This window comes from Eurosta solidaginis, chromosome 4 (genome assembly GCF_040869045.1).
Source record: "Eurosta solidaginis isolate ZX-2024a chromosome 4, ASM4086904v1, whole genome shotgun sequence".
Lineage (NCBI taxonomy): Eukaryota > Metazoa > Arthropoda > Insecta > Diptera > Tephritidae > Eurosta > Eurosta solidaginis.
The window spans coordinates 273,044,494-273,067,451 of record NC_090322.1 but is presented as its reverse complement, the minus strand read 5'-3'; the positions used below and the strand labels follow the sequence as shown (position 1 = coordinate 273,067,451).

The window sequence follows — 22,958 nt, the reverse complement described above, 5'->3', positions numbered from 1 at the left end:
TGGGGAAGTGTCGCTCACAAACACACGCGCATATAAGAGCTATACACGTACATCTGTAGTTATAATTATAGCAGATAACCAACTAGTAGATTCCAGAACAGAAGCGCCTAGAAGATGCAACGAGGAAATCAAAGAGTATAAAAGGCATGAACAATAGAGGCGCTGAAATCATTTTTGATTAAGCACGCTATATGTCGGGCAATAGTAGAGTTATTTATTGTGAAGTACTCGAATAAAGGTCCTTTTGTATTATTAAATATTGGAGTTATTTATTCAACAGTTTAGTGATTCGAACTTAGCAGAAGGTTGCAAATAAGAAGATTTGCAGTAAAATCGTTACCATATTATATACCCCATATAAGCTGTCATTTTTGCCCCTTTTTTACGGCTTGAAGCTTCAAAATTCATCAAATATCATCAAATAGTTACGTTTACGTCATATATTGTTGAAATACGTGATTTGAAGTCATAGTTTTTACACGCAGACCACAAAAAACTTGAAATTTGCATCCTCACACAAAGAACCTATTTTTTAATTTATATTTATCTTAAAAATCGTTTAGGTATGTATATCTGTTCACTATATATTTCTTATCTTATACATCCGATTATTTGGAGATTACGAACGGGATAAGATTATTGTTCAGCCCCATTCATGAAACGTATGAAGTCTTCGGCACAGCCGAAGACAGTCCCGCCCTTACTTGTTTTTCAATCAAAACAAATTCTAGCGGGCTCGCCCTTTGGCAGTGGTTAACTAAACACTCCGAGTGTATTCACTCCATGAAAAGCTTCTCAGCGAAAATTCATTTCTTTGCAGATGTTGTACGGAGTCGGAATCCAACCAATTTGTGGGAAAAGAGTACGTAGTCGCAACAATTTTTCTTTTTTAACTATTACTTTTGAGACATATGAGGGGTAAAATTTCCCCGAATTTTCCTCTCCATAAAAGTATATACATACATATATCATTGGAAAATTAAAAGAATGGGTTTCTTATTATGCTAATAAATAAAATAATGCAAATTTCCCACAGAGGCTTAATGAAATAAGTAGTCAAGCTTTCTACATTAAAGCCCTAATTGAACTCTATCTTCCATACAAAATACAAATTCTTAATTATCACATTATTGCTTTATTGAATGCATAATGGAGTGAATAATCCAGTCGGTTTTGCTTGGTACTTCGAATTTTATTGTCAATGTAACAAATGACCATCAAAAATTAATTATTTACAATAATTTACGAAAAATAGAAAAACACGAGAAAATTCAAAATTCAATTTTCGCTGCATTTGCTGCAAAAGATAAGTAATATGGCTTTATCGAAAATAGGCAAATATTTGGTTAGGTCCAACATCTACGGGTAGTTGCGCATGCATTTTATTCTATTTTGATTGTATTTATAGTTAAGAAGGAAACGGCTGCTTTCCATTTAACAATTTTTTGTAAAAACGAAATATTTTTTGTGGCTGCTGACAGATGTTTGCTTAATGAAGCAAAATGTCCTGTATGAAAAGGGAAACTTAATTATGTCATTAAATAGAATTGTGATTCAATTAAGTTTCTGTGTGAAAACGGTATAAGATTGCAAAACATATTCTACTCGGCTGTTTGGATAACAACAACTGGTACTAAATTCGCCTTGATATGTACGTTTGAGAGAAATAGATAACATTCAACCTCCTGTATATTGGCACGTTGTTGTTGTTGTTGTAGCGATAAGGTTGCTCCCCGAAGGCTTTGGGGAGTGTTATCGATGTTATGGTCCTTTTCCGGATACATATCCGGTACGCTCCGGTACCACAGCACCATTAAGTTGCTAACCCGACCATCTCGGGAACGATTTATGTGGCCACATTAAACCTTCAGGCCATTGCCTCCCTCCCCAACCCCAAGCTCCTTATGGAGAGCCACGTCTGTTAGTGAAACAGGATTCTTCGCGGATAGGTGAGGTTGACAATTAGGTTTGGAGAAGCTATATATTGCGCTGGCAACCTGAAGGGTTGCGCTACACAGCCCCTTGAATGTGGTATTTTAGTCGCCTCTTACGACAGGCATACCTGCCGCGGGTTTATTCTGATCCTCTAACCCGCTGGGGGCATATTGGCACGTTCTTATTAACTCTTGTTTTTTTGGCTCATAACCTGACGTCCAATAGTACAACACTTATACAAAGTTTCATCGAAATTGGATACATTAAATGTTTTGGTTAATACACCTGGGACATCTTATCTGTATATGTATGTATAAAAATACATATATGTATATATGTATTAGAGCGGGTATTTGTGCACACGGTTGTTTCTTTTGTCCATTTGGACCAAAAATGGTCCTTTTCAACCCCATTTGGTCCGCTGGTCCCTTTTTTCAATTTTGGTCCTTTTTAGGCAGTAATAAAGGTTTTGGTACTTTCTTGTTTTTTTTTTTGCTCTTATCTAATTTTCAATTTACCTCAATAGATTTCTTACGGAAAAAATTCTGTCAATAAAATGTAGAAGAATTATAACACTCCACCTGGCAGATAGTTTAGAAAAGTATTGGATCTTGAAACAAGCGGCCAATTTATTTTACTCGTTGGCTCACTCTGGAAGAGTTCAATCAGAAAAAGTGTGTTTGCGTAGATCATACCATTAATATGAAACACATTTTGAGTAATTCTAAGTACAATGATTATATCAAAATTTTCGTACCTAGTTAAATGTGAACAAAATTCCATTACTACACAGTTTAAACTTTTAAAACTTTTCAATGGTTAATCTGAAGACTTTAACTGGATTACTGTGAGTTTTGAATTATGCATTTTTCCCTCAAAAAATTATATGGAAAAAAGTGGACATTTCAAAACTGGCCTTTACTAAATGTAGGCCATAGATGGGAAAATTGAAGCGTGAGGTATTGAAAAATGGAAGAGTAAAGAATTAAATTTGCTTATCATTAAAAAAAAAATAGCAACACCCAGCTATTGGAAAAATATTTTTTTTTTTTTAAATTTTAGAACAGATCGTAACACGTAATTCCGGTCCTGAACTAGTTTGGCTTGCGTCACGGGGTTTTCTTTAAGTTTTTTCGTTAAAACATACATTTATATAAGGCTTTTTGTTAAAATGAAAGTGGGTGTGACATGGTACTTTACCACAACCTGACTTAAATATGTTACAATGAATTCGACACATTTGTGAATTTTTTGCAAACCAATTAAAGAATAAAAAAATTTGGTCCATTTCTTTGAGATTTGGTCCTTTTTCCATGAATTTTGGTCCCAAATGAAAACATGGTGTGGCAACCGTGTTCGTGCATCAACCACTTATGCAAAAAATGTTGTACGGATAATGCTGGGTCTGAACTGATTTCGACCCAACGATTTTTAAGAGGAAGTTTACTCGTTAATTTAAAACATAAACTTTTAGCGACTTAGGAATTACAGTTTATTGTGCTAAAATTTTATGTCTAGAAATCTGCGGAAAAAGAACTAAGCTTCTTCTTTAACATAAAAAAATTATTTTTCAAATGGCGAACTACGTGATACATTCCTAACAAAAGCAGACATAAAATTGAATATAGAGATTTGTACACTCGACTTTTGACCCACAACTTCAGCAGGCTTGTCTTACGAAAAGTGTAATAATCTTTTATCATACAGTATGATATCTGATACTATTATAACTTACATGCAATCCATTCAGGCCCATTGTAATGAATTTTGGTCGTTTTGTGTCTAAAGCCATTTGCAATGCAGTGAAACACACAGAGCGCAGCTCATGAGCCGGGTCCCGGTGGATACCGTGTTGGCGGTACAACTTATCTGTAAATATTTTTAAGTTTAAAGTTAGCACATAATAAACAGAAGAGCACAAGGTAAAATTTGTCCTTTGTACAATAGAAAGGCCAACAACTATTTATATATATATTGTCGACGCCGCGAACAAATTTACTAACTCCATCAAACAAAACTTTACAGCAGAACGAAAAAACACAATTGAATGAAAACGCTGACACTTCAAAATGTATTTAAAATATATCGAGTTACAAGTTTTATAATTTTGTTGGATTCAGCCGGCCTTATTTTTAGTAATTTGCAGCAATCGTTCCCCATTCCTTCAGTATCAAAAAGCAGTTTTGAATGAAAAGTGGAGTTAACAGCTTTTACCGCGGCGTCGAGAATATCTTAAGATAATTTTCGTTGAAGTTTAAAAACTCCCTATTAGTTTGTCATGTTTTCTGCTCAAAACCCTAGAGAGATTAAAGTGTATATAAAATCAAATACGAACGAGGAATTATTCGCTTGAGCACAACGTTCTTATACGGCTCGGCTGACCTCGATACTGCATTGCATAGGGTGGTCATGAATATAGAAAAAGCCCCAGGTGGTTTCAACAATGTCTTAAAAAAGCATGGATTGACAGTCTCAACTCGATTGAAGTTCATCCAGCTTTAACAAATTTGATCGGTTCCATGCTAAGCTGCAGAATGATAACATCGTAATGGCGTCTATGCGAGGCAATAAATCTGTAAACAGAGGAACGCCGCATTGGGGGTTCTTTTACCAATGCTGTGGACGCTGGTTATAAACCAATTGATTAGGCGATTTGATGGTACTAGATGGTAAGTTGCCGGGGAAACTTCATGTGGAAAAGCGAAGACAGCCTGGGATTTCGGTATTATCGGGATCGCATATTGCAAATTAAAAAAACCGTATTAAATAATTTGGGAAAAAATTTAAACAATTCCAAAATGTTTAAATAAATAAAAAATTGCTTTTAAAATGTTTTCAAACTTTAAAAGCGGCTTAATAGTGCAACAACTTTTTATGGATTAATTGTGTCCATGTTTTTTATTATTGCAAAGTCCTAATTTGATTAAACAAAAGAAATCCCCTTTTCATGATAAAGTGCACTCTTCTTTAGATCTTACAAATCTAAATGACCTGTTTTCAAAAGGAAAACTCATTTTTATATCCGCTAGATCTCGTGGTCTTCATTTAGAAATGGTTATTATACATACAACAATTTTCCCTACCAGTGTGGAATCTTTCACATGATACTTAATATGATGTTCTAATATTGTTAGGATATTTTTTTAAAATAATGTAACCAGTTTTGGGAAATTCTGATTATTTTGCAGCTTCTGCTAACGTTCGAATCTCTGAACTGTCGAATAAATAACTTAAATATTTATTTAGACTACTTCACAACTATTGCGTACTTCACTTACTTAATTGGCGCTTAACCGTCTAAACGGTTATGGCCGTCCAACAAGGCGCGCCAGTCGCTCCTTCGTTCCGCCAACTGTGCCAATTGGTAACACCAAGGGAGTTTAAATCATTTTCCACCGGGTCCTTCCAACGGAAGGGGGTCGCCCTCTACCTCTGCTTCCATAGGCGCGTTCCGATAGAAACACTTTCTTGGCCGGAGCATCATCTTTCATTCGCAAAACATGGCCTAGCCAGCGCAGCCGCTGCGTTTTAATTCGCTGGACTATGTGGATGTCTGCGTATAGCTCGTACAGCTCATGTTGTTGTTGTTGTAGCGATAAGGTTGCTCCACGAAGGCTTTTGGGAGTGTTATCGATGTGATGGTCCTTTTCCGGATACAGATTCGGTACGATCCGGTACCACAGCACCGTTAAGGTGCTAGCCCGACCATCTCGGGAAAGATTTATGTGGCCACATTAAACCTTCAGACCATGCCTCCGTCCCCACCCCCAAGTTCCGTGAGGAGCTTGGGGTCGCCAGGGCCTCGTCTGTTAGTGAAACAGGATTCGCCGCGGATAGGTGATGTTGACAATTTTTTGGAGAAGCTATATATTGCGCTGGCAACCTGAAGGGTTGCGCTACACAGCCCCTAGAATCTGGTATTTTAGTTGCCTCTTACGACAGGCATACCTACCGCGGGTATATTCTGACCCCCTGACCCGCTGGGGGTCATCATCATTAAATCTTCTTCGGTATTCGCCAACGCCAACGCGTAGAGGTCCATAAATCTTACGAAGAACTTTTCTCTCGAACACTCCCAAAGCCGGTTGAGTTGCTGTTGTCATGGTCCATGCTTCTGCCCCATATAGCAGGACGGGTAGGATAAGTGACTTGTAGAGTATGATTTTCGTTCGCCGAGAGAGGACTTTCCTTTTCAATAGCCTACCTAGTCCAAAGTAGCATTTATTGGCAAGATTGATTCTTCGCTGGATTTCAGTGCTGATATTGTTGCTAGTGTTGATGCTGGTTCCCAAATAAACGAAGTCTTTTACTATTTCGAAATTATGGCTGCCAACAGTAGCGTGGTTGCCAACTTCACTACAGCGTGTTAAAATCAAACTCACTGACTATCACTTGCAACGCGCTGCTTCTATACTCTCAGTTAGCCTCGTTCTCCCATTTCTCCTAAGGTCTAGACTTTTCACGAACATGCCTTCTGGAACAGTTGCCAGAATTTTTTCAGAAAAAAGGCTAGATGGACAAAAAAAATAAGCTAAAACAGGATAAATTAAAATTTTTAAGGCTAAAAAAAGCTAAAACTTTAAGGCAACTTTTAAGCGTTTTGTTATTCATAAAAAACGTATCACTATAAATATTAAATATAAATAAATGTAAGGCGCGATAACCTCCGAAGAGATTTTAGGCCGAGCTTCTCTTCCAATTTGCGTCGTGCTCCTTTTAATTTTTCTTACAAATTGGCGGGACGGGAGCACTTGTTTTATGCCGACAACGACATCTGCAAGGCAGACGAATTTCCACTCAGAAGCTTTCCATGGCAGAAATACATTCGGATTGCTTGCCAAACACTGCGGAGGGACGAGCCCGTTAGGAAAATGTTCGTCTAATTGAAAAAACTGTTTTCTAAAGTTTTGATGTTGCTTTGCTCGGGGCATGCATTCACGCTACCATCACACCACGGTGGCCCCCGTAAAAACTAAAATTAATTTGTAGTCCAATTTCATAGAAAATAATTAAAATAATTTACAGATGTAATATGTGTTTTGTAAAAATATTGTAAGGCGACGCATTTGGCACTCTTCTCCTATTTCTACTACAGCATATCTGTGGAGTTGAATACACAATCTCGCAAAACTAAAAAACAAAAACTGGTCTAAGTAGGTTTCAAACGGCTCGTAGAGTTCCTGAAAAGGAGAAAAAAAGGTCTACATTTTTACGACAATATTACTATTTTTCCAAAAGTCGAAAATTTTTAAAAAACTTGAAAGTTAAAAAAAGTTGTTCTGAGTAGCTTTTCAAAGGTTCTGGAGTGTCTGAAAAGGAGACAAAAGGTCTGTAAAATTACGCCCAATGACACATTTCTTCAAAAGTCGAAAAATTAAAAAAACAAAAAAATTGGCGTTCTGAGTAGCTTTTCAATAGCTCTGGAGGAGGAAAAAGTTCTGTAAAATTTCGGCCAACACTCACATTTTTCCGAAACTCGAAATTTTTAAAAAAGTTTAAATTTAAAAAAATGCTATTCAATAGTTCTGGTGGTCCTGAAAAGGATAAAATTGATCTGAAAATTTTGATAATTGGGCGTAATTTTGGAGAAATATTTTCCTTATTTTCAGGAACTCCAGAACTTTTGAAAATTTTTCTAAATTTTGGACTTTTAGAAACATGTTATCTCATTCGTGTAGATGCATTTCGCAATGGTTCAAGTCTACTTGCGGACTTAGAAAACCAGTTAAATGTTTCAAATATTTAAATTTTGCTCGGAATTCGTTTTGAAGCAGGTGAAACCGCATTGAGAATCGAATGGCAAACACGCGGAACTAAATCGCTATTAGGTTTATGTTGCTATAATAAAATTACTATTCCCCGATTTCTGACTACCATAACGCTAGCATTATCTGTAATTAAGCATCTCAAAGCTTTAACATCCAACCCAAATTCATTCAATGTTCATAAAATTTAATCTAAACCAAATTGTTCATCTAGATATTCTAAAATTTTGAAAAAAAAAAACCAAAGAGCTAAAAAAATTATAAAAAAAGCTGAGAAAAAGCTCAAAGCTAATCATAATTTTTCAAGCTAAAAGGAGAATAAAAATGCTTAATCCAGCTTTAACAAGTAAGGACGGGACTGTCTTCGGCTGTGCCGAAGACTTCATACCTTTCATGAATGGGGCTGAACAATAATCTTATCCCGTTCGTAATCTCCAAATAATCGGATGTATAAGATAAGAAATATATAGTGAACAGATGTACATACCTAAACGATTTTTAAGATAAATATAAAATAAACAAGTAAGAACGGGACTGTCTTCGGCTGTGCCGAAGACTTCATACCTTTCATGAATGGGGCTGAACAATAATCTTATCCCGTTCGTAATCTCCAAATAATCGGATGTATAAGATAAGAAATATATAGTGAACAGATCTACATACCTAAACGATTTTTAAGATAAATATAAAATAAAAAATAAAATTAAAGAAAAAAAAAACTTTTTTAAAAATAAGCTTTTATTATTGGTTAATAAAATTAACTAAAAAGTAAACAATAAATTGACTCTGAAGAAATATAACACTTTATAAGTTCATTGTAAGCTTTAACGATAATTAGGCTTTTTCGTCTGCGACAAAAGAATTCTATATTGTACATAATTATATATTTTTAACATTAAAACTTTACACCTAAATTATTAAACCGTACAGTTTATATCACAGTTCCAATTGTGCTAATTAATTAGTTTTTTATTTTTTTTTTTATTAAGTTAGTTGAAGCATTTTTGACAGAGAGCACATATAAAATTGTGTCAAACAGTGTTAAATAACTTAACTTTGCCTATGCCGCGTTCTGTTTACAACTACTTATTGCAGATCTCTCATCTGTGGATTAAATCTGTTTTAAAATAAAATTCCTACCGAAAGTAGCTAAAATTCCATCGCCAAAAATCTGTAAAACAAAATCAAGTGCGCAGAAAAGTATGCAACACTTACCGATAACAGCCTAACGGCGTTAGCGTTCGTTGTATCACAGAAAATGACGGCTGTTGTTTGCAAGGTTGCATTCCTTTGAGTCTTCGTTTTCACCATCTGGATTAACAAAGTCATGAGCCTGGACATTCGTGCAATTTTAGTGATGGATGTAAATTGCATGGCGCCAGCGCCAATGCGGTGCCAGCTCAATGGTAGCTCATTGACGAAATGACTCCAATCGAATTTTTGACGCTACTTAGTAGTGAGTGCGTAGTACATTTCACTTGCAATATTGAGTGAAACGAATTTTGTTTGTCAGGCACGAGTTTGGTGTTATTGGCGCTACTGACAATGATGACACTGAGCTGATGGCGGTAGCACTGATAGTTCAGCTTTTTAATCAGAGAAAGAATTGATGACCCGTGCAAATTATTATGGCTTTGGCCGTGTAAATTATTATGTTGTATTTGCACCAAATAAATGCTGCGGACATAACAACCGGAGTCATTTTTGAGTTGTATATTTTAAATTTAATGTAAATTAATATGGGTGTGTTTGAGCGGCCAAATAATAACAGTAGTATTGCTAAAGTGCTGCTAAGTTAATGGAATGTCGCTAATTTCCTAGCGATGATCAATAGATTTTCAATATTTCGTTCAACGGACACGCGAAATTGCCACATCTGCTCAAATTTTCCAAGTTTTTCCATTCTTGATTTAACTTAAGCTGTTATGCCAATATTTTTCAGCCAGCTTTTTTCAAATAGGTAATTTTTCCAAAAGCAAAATAAATTACAGAAAAGATTACAGAGTTAAACAGCCTTAAAATTTCAGCTATGTTGGTTATACACAGAAATACAACAGAGGGTTGTGTCTCCGCTTTTCACAAGCGTTGAGATTCACCACGCGTGATTCACCACGTCCAAATATCACAATCCACGGATAGGTACCGGCGGGTTTGTATGGGACTTAGGCTGTTATGCCAAAGTAAATACAAATCTTTACCGATAACTGTGTTATCGAATAATTTATGGAATTCTAACAAAGTAATATTGCATTGTCATCGGAGTTATACATGTGTGCAAAATTTCAGCTCAATCGGACACCGGGAAGTGTATCAAATTTAACTTGCAAGATTCCATTACAGACAACAAAAGTGAAACTAAATAAAAGCTTATAAAAATGATAGTTTATATGAGGTATATAACATATTGTTACGAATATTAGCAACACCAAGGTGTACTGCCATCTCTAAGCCGATGCTGGGAGTGACTTGTATGCACATCCATAAATCAATCATTATGTATCTACATAAATAATTCAATCATTGTGTCTACACATATCAGAAACGATATAATATAGAGACATTGCATAGACGAAAAATCGTGTGAGGCAAGCTTCACAAAATTCTAGTAGGTCACATTCACCACTTACCACAGCAGAATTTATTAAACTACTAAGTGTATTTCTGTGCTTAAATTATGTTAAAAATTGTGTTAAAGTTTTTGGTGTGGTGAAAGTGACCTACTAGAATTTTGTTACGCTCCGCTGCTTTCCACCGAAGTTCGCGCATGCAATATCTTTATATTAAAAATTTTTTGCACATATGTACGAACACGCAGCGGAGGAGCAGCGCACAGACACATGCAGATATCTTATCTGAGATATGCAATATAATTGTGGAAGTGTCGCTCACAAACACACGCGCATAAGCTGTGCATCTGTAGTTATAGCTGACAAACTTATAGCAGATAAACAACTAGTAGATTCTAGAACAGAACCGCCTGGAAATATCAACGAGTAAACCGAACAGTATAAAAGGCGACACCGGTAGAGGCGCTACAATCAGTTTTTGATTAAGCACGCAATCTGTCGGGCAATAGTAGAGTTTCATTTAAGCTATCAGTCCGTTTGGTTATTAAGCAAGCTAGTTGCAAAGTATAAGTGTTATTGTGAAGTACTTTAATAAAGGCCATTTTTCCATTATTCAATATTGGAGTTATTTATTCAACAGTTTAGCGATACGAACTTTAGCAGAAGATTGCAAATAAGAGGATTTGCAAGTAAATTCGTTACAATTGGTGTCAGAAGAGGAATTGTTAAATAAATTCCGAAGACTTCGAATACAACTTGGACATGCCAAAGTTAAGTGAATTGAAGATCCAGCAACTGAAGAAGGAGTTAGAGAGCCGTAGATGGCGGCCACCGTGGTGTGATGGTAGCGTGCTCCGCCTATCACACCATATGCCCTGGGTTCAACTCCCGGGCAAAGCAACATCAACACTTTAGAAATAAGATTTTTCAATTAGAAGAAATTTTTTCTAAGCGGGGTCGCCCCTCGGCAGTGTCTGGCAAGCGCTCCGATTGTATTTCTGCCATGAAAAGCTCTCAGTGAAAACTCATCTGCCTTGCAGATGCCGTTCGGAGTCGGCATAAAACATGTAGGTCCCGTCCGGCCAATTTGTAGGGAAAAATCAAGAGGAGCACGACGCAAATTGGAAGAGAAGCTCGGCCTTAGATCTCTTCGGAGGTTATCGCGCCTTACATTTATTTTTATTTATCTGCTCAAACATCGACAGTGGCTTCCCAACTGGAATCGCAAGAGACACGTTTAACATCCAAGATGGAAGCACAGGAGACACGTATAACATCAAAGATTGAAGCACAAGAAACGCGTATTTCAGAAATGTCGGCACACATTTCAGCGCAGATATCATCTCAGATCTCCACACAACTAGAAGAGCAGGAAGTCCGTATATCATCTAAACTGGAAGCGCATATGGAAGAAAAACTAACCCAGTTTCATGAAGGCTTCAGTGGTCGACAGGATAAAATCGAGGCCGAGGTGGGTGCTTTAAGAGGACGTATCGAGCAGTTACAACTAAATCGCCCAGTAGTTTCAACGAGTAATCCAAAGGTAAAAACACCATCCTTTGACGGTTCTGTCCCTTTCCAGGTCTTTAAGCTACAGTTTGAGAAGACCGCGGCAGTGAACAATGGAATGCGGAAGATAAAGTTGCTGCACTGTTCGTGGCATTGAAAGGGCCTGCAGCGGAAATCTTACAGACTATTCCAGAGTACGAACGGAGCAGTTATGAAGCATTGATGGCTGCTGTAGAACAACGCTATGGAAGCGAGCATAGAAAACAGATATTCCAAATTGAGTTGCAAAACCGCTACCAAAAAGCAAATGAGACATTGCAGGAGTTTGCTTCAGATATTGAAAGATTGGCTCATCTTGCAAATGCGGACGCCCCCGGGGAATACACTGAAAGGGTAAAAATCCAGAGTTTCATAAATGGCATACGAGATGTGGAAGCGAAGCGGGCTAAATATGCGAATCCAAAACTAACATTCGCAGAAACGGTATCACATGCTCTGATTCAGGAAACAGCGTCGCTTCTGTGTAATCCAGTTTTCAAAGCACGCCGTGTGGAAGTAGAAAGGCCAGAGTGGGTAGACTCAATATTGGAGGCGTTGAAAGGATCGCAAAAGCGGAGTGAAAGAGTTATCAAATGCTTCAAATGCGGGAAGTCCGGTCACATTGCACGTCATTAAGATCTTGGTCCTGGTAGTTCCAACTTGGGTGGCCGTAAACGCAAAGCTGGAGGAGATGAGCAAGAGCGTGCCAGATGTAAAAATCGAGAGCTAGCTCCAGCTATTGAATGTCCTGTGATATCTGTGTCGCAAATTGGAAGGAAATCAAGCAGTCTTACCGTCAGAGGGAATGTGGATGGCAAGGAGCGTGTACTGACTGTGGCGGAGATTGTTGATGAAGTCATATTGGGAGTGGACCTCTTAGTTGACCATGACATCAGGATCGATATGCCAAGAAGGATTATGCGCTATGAGAACCAGGATGTGCCACTTAACTTCAGTTTGGAAGAAGGGTTCAGCAGTATTCGAGTGCTGGTGAAAGAGATCCGACAAAAACCGCAAAAGACAAAGGCAGCAGATCGGGCAAGGGTTGATGGAACGAATGGGCCAAATAAATCAAAACCAAAGGTACCTGTGAGAGAAACACTTGCATTGAAAAGCCCTAACGGACGTACTAAAACGAAGGAAAGAATTTCGCAGAAAGAATGCAAGGGTGGTTTCAAGCCAGGGCACACTACTGTTGTGAAGCGTCGGAACGATACTGATTATGCTAAGCAAATCCGTCCAGCGCAAGCTCTACGAAGTAGTTCATTGGCCAAACAACAGAGTATGAAGGAACGAACCAGGGTATTGAGTAGTACGATGAAACACAAGTACGATGAGAACAATAATTCGAAAGGTTTCTTGGCGGGAGATTTGGTACTGTTATACAACCCTCACCGGCGGAAAGGTGTTCCATCCAAATTTCGGTGCAGTTGGGAAGGCCCGTACAAAGTTGTGAAGAAGATCAGTGACACCATCTACCGCATACAAACAATTGGGAAAGCACGAAGTAGAAGGGTGGTTCATTTGGAGATGCCAGCAGCGTTAAGATCGAGAGATTTGTCTGATCGGGACGATCAGACTTAGGTGGAGGGCAGTGTTACGAATATTAGCAACAATAAGGAGTACTGCCATCTCTAAGCCGATGCTGGGAGTGACTTGTATGCATATCCATAAATCAATCATTATGTATCTACATAAATAATTCAATCATTGTGTCTACACATAGGTACGAACACGCAGCGGAGGAGCAGCGCACAGACACATGCAGATATCTTATCTGAGATATGCAATATAATTGTGGAAGTGTCGCTCACAAACATGAGCTGTGCATCTGTAGTTATAGCTGACAAACTTATAGCAGATAACCAACTAGTAGATTCTAGAACAGAACCGCCTGGAAATATCAACGAGTAAACCGAACAGTATAAAAGGCTACACCGGTAGAGGTGCTACAATCAGTTTTTGATTAAGCACGCAATCTGTCGGGCAATAGTAGAGTTTCATTTAAACCATCAGTCAGTTTGGTTATTAAGCAAGCTAGTTGCAAAGTATAAGTGTTATTGTGAAGTACTTTAATAAAGGCCATTTTTCCATTATTCAATATTGGAGTTATTTATTCAACAGTTTAGCGATACGAACGTTAGTAGAAGATTGCAAATAAGAGGATTGGCAAGTAAATTCGTTACAATATATACCACCGATCTCTATGATTTTTTCAGACAACAATATATGCTATACACGTAAGCATTTGATGAAATTTGAACAAATCTAAACGATTTTTAAGATAAATATAAAATAAAAAATAGGTAGGTACTTTGTGTGAGGATGCAAAGCTTCACGTTTTTTGTGGTCTGCATGTAAAAACTATGACTACGAATCACGTATTTCAAAAATATATGACCTAAACGTAACTATTTGATGAAATTTGATGAATTTTGAAGCTTCCAGCCTTAAAAAAGGGGCAAAAATTACAGTTTATATGGGGTATATAATATATATACCACCGATCTCTATGATTTTTTCAGACAACAAGATATGCTATATACGTAAACATTTGGTGAAATTTGAAGTTTCTAGCTGTTAAAATGGGGCAGAAATTGCGCAAAGTTTCTTATCTGAACAATCGGTTGTATGAGATATATAATATGTATACCACCGATCTCAATTATTTTTTCAGACATCAATATATCCTATAGACGTAAGCATTTGGTGAAATTTGAAATTTCTAGCTGTTAAAATGGGGCTGAAATTGCAAAAAAATATATATATACTATATATATACTATATATACCATAATATATATATTATATATATCACCGATCTCTATGATTTTTTTACACAACAATATATACTATATACGTAAGCAATCGGTGAAATTTGAAGCTTCTAGCTGTTAAAATGGGGCTGAAATTGCGAAATGTATATATAAAGTATATATATACTATATATATATATTTTATATAACAACATATATATACTATATATACCACCGATCTTTATGATTTTTTCAGACAACCATATATGCTATATACGTAAGCACTCTTTGAAATTTGAAGCCTCTAGCTCTTAAAACAGGGCAGTCATTACGAAAAGTTTCTTATCTGAACAATCGGTTGTGGGGGATATATACTATATATACGTCCGATCTCATCAATTTTTTCAGACAACAATATGTGCAATATACGAAAGTATATGGTGAAGTTTGAAGCTGTAATCTGTTAAATTGGGAAGATATGACAAAAATCCTCTTTTTCTGAAAAATCGGTTGTATGGAGGATATATGCTATAGTGGTCCGATCCGGCCGGTTCCAACAAATGTCTAATCGGACACCAAAATACACCCGCTCACCAAATTTTATCAAGATATCTCAAAAATTGAGGGACCAGTTTGCATACAAACAGACTTACGGACAGACGGACATGGCTAAATCAACTCAGCTCTTCATCCTGATTATTTCGGTATACTTAATGGTGGGTCTATCTATTTTCCTTTAAGGACTTACAGTTTTGGGTTTCGTGACGAAATTAATTTCATGAAAGGTATAAAAAGCTAAAACGACAACACTAGATGTATCTCATACTTGGTTATTTACCTATGTACATATATACATAATGAAAAACAGCGGCGACATCTGCCTATCCCATTTCACGTATGCAAAAATATCACGACCTCTGCTTCTCAAGTCTTTCAATGATCCAGAGCATTCCCGTGAGAATTGAGCGGGATACGGAGCTAGAAAACTCACTGGATGATGGTTATTGGTTACACACAAAGTAAATCATATTTATGATGAGTTTACTTTGATGCTTTCAATGAAAAATTCATATAATTTTTTTGCCTGAGGACCGATAGCTAACCCCCCGAAATAACTCACGGTCAAGAAAGTTCCATCTTGGCTAAAGAAAGTCATGGGCGGCCCCAACTCCGCTGGAGGGAACAGGTGGAAAATGTTTTAAATTCCTTTGATCGACCAATTGGCGTCAGTTAGTTTTGCGAAGAAGCGAATGCGCGACTTTTTGGTAATAGATCGTCGAGAGCCATATACCATCAGCTTCGGACTCTCCTCTACGCTACAGAAATTTGGTCGGTTGAAAATCTACACAAAGTTTAAGGAATGCAAAGCGAAGCAAAACGTTGGGATATTCTAAACGGATGGCGCTTCTAATTATATGTAAATCTGGTCTTACTAATAAACAATATTCACTTAAGTCAAAATGAAAAATTACATTTATACAAAATATTAATACACCTGTCGCGTGTTAAGGCCAAGCAATTACTCACCGTACGCAATTTGTGCTGTTTGCTTCAATGCATTGTGCTTCGTTCCAGTCGATTCCTTGACAATTAAAAGGAATAGGTCCTCCATTTGTAGCTACGTTCTTTCGTTTGTTGTCTGGATTCGAGTTAATACTCCTGTTGCTATCGCAACTGGATAGTGTATGTGTATGCTATTCTTGCTGCTTTTCCACTTGTTGTTATGGTACTACACAGCAAAAAAATAAGGCATTTTTTATATGGCCAAAAGGATTATAATATCAGGTCTTAATTGTATAATAAATATTAGTTGTGTGGCGTATTCTTATAATACTCTCCTTATTTGATGACGTTATGTATGGGTCTCATAGCCTACATTAAATAAGGTTTTCATAAGGAATTAATGTAAGTCTTTAGGAAGAATATAAACACCTTATTATAAGGTTTATGGACCAAATAAATTAAGGCTTACATAAGGTTTCATTATAATATACTGCTTGTTGTATTAAGACCTTTTATAAAATGCTTATAACCCACTAAAATTCAGGCTTACATAAGGCGTTAGAATAAGAAAATATATCGAGTACAATACCCTGATTACAAGGTTCGTGAACCAGGTAGAATAAGAATTGCATGTCATATTTTAACCTAATTATTAGCCTTATTGCACATTTAAACACATAAACTAGAACACTATCTGCCTTTAAATTCCTTTATTTATCTTTACAATCACCTATTTTAAAACTGTTTTTAAGTACAGAAAATTTCCTTCGTTTCAGTTACAAGTAATAATAAAAATATTTGAAAGTTTGTTTAAACTGGGTTACTCCTCCGCAGTGACTCGGCCAGCCCGGAAAGTATTCTCTTCAAAAATTCATTTGCCAGATTTGGAGGGGGCGTGAAACACGTAACTCCTGCTCAGACAGACAGTGAGAAATATAGGATTAAAATCTTTTATGGAATAAGGAGTACTTGTTTCACTCCTGATATATAAACCTTAGAATAAGGTTAATATATACATCATGCGCCTTAAATAATCGATAATTTATATTAACATTTTTTTATTTAAACGCCGATAAAACTACGTGCTTTGTGCAGACTCCAAACGACATCTGGAAAATTAATTTTTGAAGAGAACATTTTCTAGGCTGACCGTCTGGACTGGCCGAACCACCGCTTAGAAAAACTTTAAAATAGTATTTTTCATGTTAATTGTCCCGTAACTTGAACGTACGAACCGAAAATGAATTTAAAATCAGATGGTGTCTTATTATAAGTCCTATGGAACCCTGATTTTATATGTGCAATAAGACTTTTAATTGGGTTGAAATATGAAATACTATTTCCTATTTTACCTGGCTCATGGCAGAAATACAATCGGGGTGTTTGCCAAATCACTGCCTAATTGAATACACTTTCTAAATGTTCGATGTTGTTTTGTCCGGGCCTTGAGCCCAGGATCTTCGTTGTGGCAAGTGGAGCACGCTACTACCACGGCGGTCGCCAAGTAGTATCTTAAAATAAGGCCATATGTAAGCTTTACTTTATATAAGCTAATAGCCCTATTTTTACATAACGTTATCTTTCAGAAAACCCGTATGCCTGATGACATAAAGACAGAAAAATAAGGAGTATTATAAGGAATACGCCATACAACTAATTTACCTTATAGAATTAAGGGCTAATGCCATAAACTATTTTACAATAAAATATAAGCCTTATATATGGTTCAAATATTTTTCTGGGACGACCTACGCATGTAAGTACATATGTACATCAATATGTATGTCCGTTTAAATTGTAAAATCAATAAGATAACAGATGCTTTCGACGCGACTTCAAGGATACCATTTCATATCAATTGTGTCTACTCTTCGTCGCTTTACAAACTTCTCTATGCGATATCCTTCGACTTAGTTTTTCACTGCATGGAAATAACGCATAGGAATACACACAAACACACACACATGAATATACACTCAAAAAAATCTTCCTCACAACAAGAAAAAATGTCATTATACAAATTTTTTATTTTAACAAGCAACAGACTGGGGCGAAAAAAAGTTACAAAAGACCACTTCTAAATTCGAATCTTACCTTTGAAAGTTTATTTTCTTGTAAAATTATTTTACATCCAATTTTTGAAATATTTATGTACTTATGTGTATATCATTACTTTGATCCTTGGGACAGCTATATCTGCTCTTTGAGCTCTAAAGTCGTTTTCATATGCTCTACTATGAAAACACGACGATTCGAAAACGACTACAGAGTCCAGAGATAAAAGGGATTATGGAGCTTGTCGAGGCCAAAATAATGGCATACAAGTTGTGAAAATCGTGTGTCAAATCATCTATCGGCTGTATTCGCAGAAATGGAGAAAAAACATTTCTCTGAGACACTCTTGACATAAACTTGAATTTATGGACGGCTTTTTGCACCTTTTTTTATTTCGCACACAGTTCATTAGGAACAATACATACATGTTTTTTACTAAGGAAATTTCTCTTTGCAAAAAAAAGTGCAAGAGAACCTCCTGTATTATGGCCCAACGTTTCGCTAAGTTCTTAAGCTTTAACAGGGGTAATTTCATCCACAGAGGCTTAATGTAATAATTAGTCAAGTTTTCTACATTAAAGCCCTAATTGAACTTAATCTTCTATACAAAATACAAATTATTAATTATCTCTTTATCGAATGCCTTGCCTAATCGAGTGAAAAATCCAATCGGTTTTGCTTGTTGCTTCGAATTTTATTGTCAATGTAACAAATGACAATGAAAAATAAATTATTTTCAATATTTACGAAAAATAGAAAAACACGAAAAAATTCAAAGTTTAATTTTCGCTGCATTTGCTGCAAAAGATAATATGGCTTTTTCGAAAATAGGCACATAATTGGTTAGATGAAACATCTACATATGTATGGGTAGTTGCGCATGCATTTTATTTTGATCGTATTTTTATGTAATTGTTTTTCGCGACCTGTATTACTTTAAATCACGTAAGATAGCTGGCTCTAGATCTTAAAAATTAAAAAAAAAAAAACACAAATTGTTTATAATTTTTTCCGGTAGTCGTATTCAGGGAACTACAATCATAAAACACATTTTTATTAATATTGAAATGTTTGTAACATTAATTATGACATATGTACATACATTATATTTTTACACGTCCGTACACCGTCACGTGGAGTTTTGTACTGTCCTTTCGTTTGTAAGTATTGATTGTATTTTTTGTTAAGAAGGAAACGGCTGCTTTCCATTTTAACTATTTTTTGTAAAAACGAAATATTGTTTTGGGGCTGCTGACAGATGTTCGCTTAATGAAGCAAAAGGGGCTGTATGAAAAGGGAAAATTAAGTATTGCATTAAATAGAATTGTGATTCGATTAAGTTTCTGTGTGAAAACTGCATTTTATTTTATAATTTTATTACAGCATTATGTTGAAATGTTTTAAATTGCCATGATAATATTAATAAGAACAAAAGACATAATAAGACAAAAAAATGTGTTTTTCCTGTTTAGTTTAAATGCAAGGTGCGATAACCTCCGAAGACATTCTAGGCCGAGCTTCTGTTGCGATATGCGTTGTGCTCCTTTAGTTTTTTCTATAAATTGGAAGAACGGGACCAACATGTTTTACAACGTCTCCTAACTGCATCTGCAAGGCAGATGAGTTTTCACTGAGAAGCTTTTAATGGAAGAAATACACCCAGAGTGCTTGCCAAATCACTGCTGATGAATCTAAAGAGCTTAGGGAAACGTTGAATCATAATAATGAAGATTATATTGCACTAAGCACGTCATTGGTCAAAAACTAGTCTAATTTCTTTAAAAAAAAGTTAAACATACATTTGATCTGCTATTAAAATGTTGAAATGTTTTTGTTTTCAAAAATTAATTTTTTTTTAACAAATATTTAACGCAAAATTATTTTCATCATGGAAAAACAGTTTTTTCAGTGTAGATATGTATGAATACAGAAATGTATGCATGTACATATGGAAGTAGATATTCAATGAAGCCAAATCTATAAATTAATTTTATTGATTTTCCTGTAAAACAATAAGTTATGGGATTCTTTTAAATAAAAAATTAGTAAATTGTCAATACTCGAATGCATATATGTATACTTTTTTGCGAACATAAGTACATACATATGTATGTACAATGTACATCGTACATACAAGCATATGTATCTTATAGTACACTATCGTTTTAGGTTTTTATTTATTTCGTCACTTCTTTTCTTTGTCAAATTGTTTGCTATTTTACCAAATTTCGTTGTTAATTTTTTAATGCAAGTTTTATCAACTTAATTGCGATTTTTTTGCCAGATACTGCCGCCATTTTGGCAAAATTGTTTAGCTGCCCTGAACTCTGCGGTGCACAAAATATATTCAACAAATTTATTTAATGTTGTTTCTAAATGCTTTCTTAAACAAAACTGACGGTCACTACTAAGCGAATGACGTTAAACACTCGTTTTATTCTGTATCAAGTCGTTTCAAATGAAAATATTGGAAAATGCGCATGCCCAATGCATCCATTGCTTTACTATGCACAATGGGACCAAATAAAAATTTTTAGACTGCCTTTCCTTTTTACTCATCGTTAAAAATGTTCATAGTTTGCATTCCTTCTAAGAATTGACCTTTTAAATACGGTTACACTGGTTCTCTATGGATCCAGAATGAAGTAGAATGGTCACGTAATAGTGAGGAATCCCTTGAGGTGCTTCTCGATACACATTTCCCATCGGGAGATGGTTTAGAAGAGCCAGCAGACAGCACTCACACTTCGATCGCGGAGCGGGTAATGCCGAGCTTGGTGACCGATACCAAGATCGAGTGGGCAGTGAAGACGTTTTCTAAGTTTAAATCGCCGGGGCCCGATGGTATATTCCCGGCCATGCTACAAGTTTCAAGTAGGGCGGTCGTGGAATGGCTTAAAATAATATTCGATGGGTGCATAAGACTGAATCATGTACCGCACTCTTGGAGAACTGCTTGTGTAGCTTTCCTACCAAAGGCGGGGAAGATTGGTCACGTGTATCCCAAAGATTATAGACCCATTAGCTTAACATGATTTCTGCTCAAAACATATGAGAGGCTGATAGAAAGTCCAACGTGGATGAAAAGCTGATCTACACAACACAACATGCGCACACCAAAGGCAAGTCGGTAGACACCGCATTGCATAGGGTGGTAATAAGCGTAGAGAAAGCCCTGGAATATAAGGAATATGCTCTAGGAGTCTTCTTAGACATTGCCGGGGCTTTCAATAATCTTTCTAAACGGGCGATTATGGATGGTCTTAATTACATTAAAGTACATCCAGCCTTAACGAGATGGATCGGCTACATGTTAAATTGCAGGAAGATTACATCACAATGGGGATTGTACGAGGCCACGAAATCAGTGGACAGGGGAACGCCGCAGGGAGGGGTGCTATCACCTCTGCTGTGGACGCTGATCATCAACCAACTGCTCAGGCAATTTGATGAGGGACCCATAAAACTTACGGCTTACCCAGATGACGTTGTAATTGTCATAAGTGGAAAGTGCCTTCCAACAATTAGCTCTTTTATGGACCGGGCGCTTAGGGATATTCATACCTGGACATCAAATGTCGAGTTGAAAGTCAACGCGGATAAGACGGATATGGTCTTGTTTACAAAGAGGTACAAGTTCCCAAATTGGATCAGGCCTAAGTTAGGAGGGGTGACCCTATAGGAGAAACCTTGCACAATCATCCTAGACAGTAAGCTATCATGGAAGCTCAACGTGGAAGAGAGGATGAAGAAGGCTTCAACGGCACTTTATGCATGTAAAGGAAAGCTGGGTGTACGTGGGGCTTATCGCCCTCTCGTTCTCATTGGGTTTTTACAGCGATTGTAAGCCCTATCCTATACTATGGAGTTCTTGTTTGGTGGAAAGCCACACAAAAAGCATCCTACTCAAAAAATTAGAGGGGGTATGCAGACTATCAATGCTTAGCATTACGGGAGCCCTGAAAACAACCCCGACAGCTGCACTGTATGCCATTCTGCACATTCCACCTGTAGACCTGGTAGCAAAGAACATAGCGTTAACAATTGCAACCAGGCTCGGTGCCTCGGGGCAGCTTGAGCGCCGTCCATACTGCCATAGTAGTATAGCGTCATCAATCACAAGACGAACAGACTACCTGATTTCCTATCTGCGCTTCGAGGGCGATCTTAAGGCCACAATAGAGGTGGACGGTTGGCGCAAGGGTGCTCAAATGGCGGACGAGGCGATACATGTGTACACAGATGGTTCCAAAGTAGTGGAAGGAGTAGGGTCTGCGGTATACTGTGCTGATCCGGAAATAAACAGATCCTACGGTAGCCGGATTACTGTAGCGTTTTCCAAGCGGAAATAGTAGCCGTAACCAAAGCAGTAGAAACTCTGGAAGAAAATAGCCCAAGCTGCAATCGTGTTAACTTTTATATTGACAGTCAAGCAGCAATTAAGGCAATAATCCCGCATACCACAGCATCTAAATGCATATTAGAGTCTAAGCAGTCCCTGGAGAGAATCGGGACAGGGAGAAGCATACATCTATATTGGGTCCCAGGGCATATGGGAATAGATGGGAATGAAAAAGCGGATGAACTATCTAAAAAGGGCGCATCCCTTGAAGCTTGCCCCGTATACGTCCCAATTAGACTGTGCGAAATTAAGCGAAGGCGAGAGGTGCACATGATCGACCAAGCAGGAAAGGCGTGGGTTCAAGCGCGGGGCTGTAAAGTGTCGAAGATTATGTGCAGGTCTTACAACCTAAGACTAACAAAGTTGCTTCTATCATTAAAAAGAGAGGACTGTAGACTCATGACGGGTATTCTGACTGGACACTGCCT

General features: G+C 37.0%; 1 protein-coding gene across 2 annotated transcripts in view; it reads right to left on the bottom strand.

Moving 5' to 3' along the window:
- Window positions 1-20,499, bottom strand: part of LOC137251505 (brefeldin A-inhibited guanine nucleotide-exchange protein 3) — an 81,363-nt gene extending 60,864 nt beyond the window's left edge. Inside the window, exons 1-4 of one of the 2 annotated variants that reach the window (XM_067786208.1) lie at window positions 20,351-20,499; window positions 18,168-18,335; window positions 16,098-16,299; window positions 3,671-3,804 (exon numbers count right to left, since the gene is read on the bottom strand). In XM_067786208.1, the coding sequence (XP_067642309.1) occupies window positions 3,671-3,804; window positions 16,098-16,182 (219 nt within the window). In that variant the 5' untranslated portion in view covers window positions 16,183-16,299; window positions 18,168-18,335; window positions 20,351-20,499. The remainder of the gene's footprint in view (window positions 1-3,670; window positions 3,805-16,097; window positions 16,300-18,167; window positions 18,336-20,350) is intronic. The other variant, XM_067786207.1, reaches the window with a different exon arrangement.
- Window positions 20,500-22,958: the final 2,459 nt, after the last annotated feature.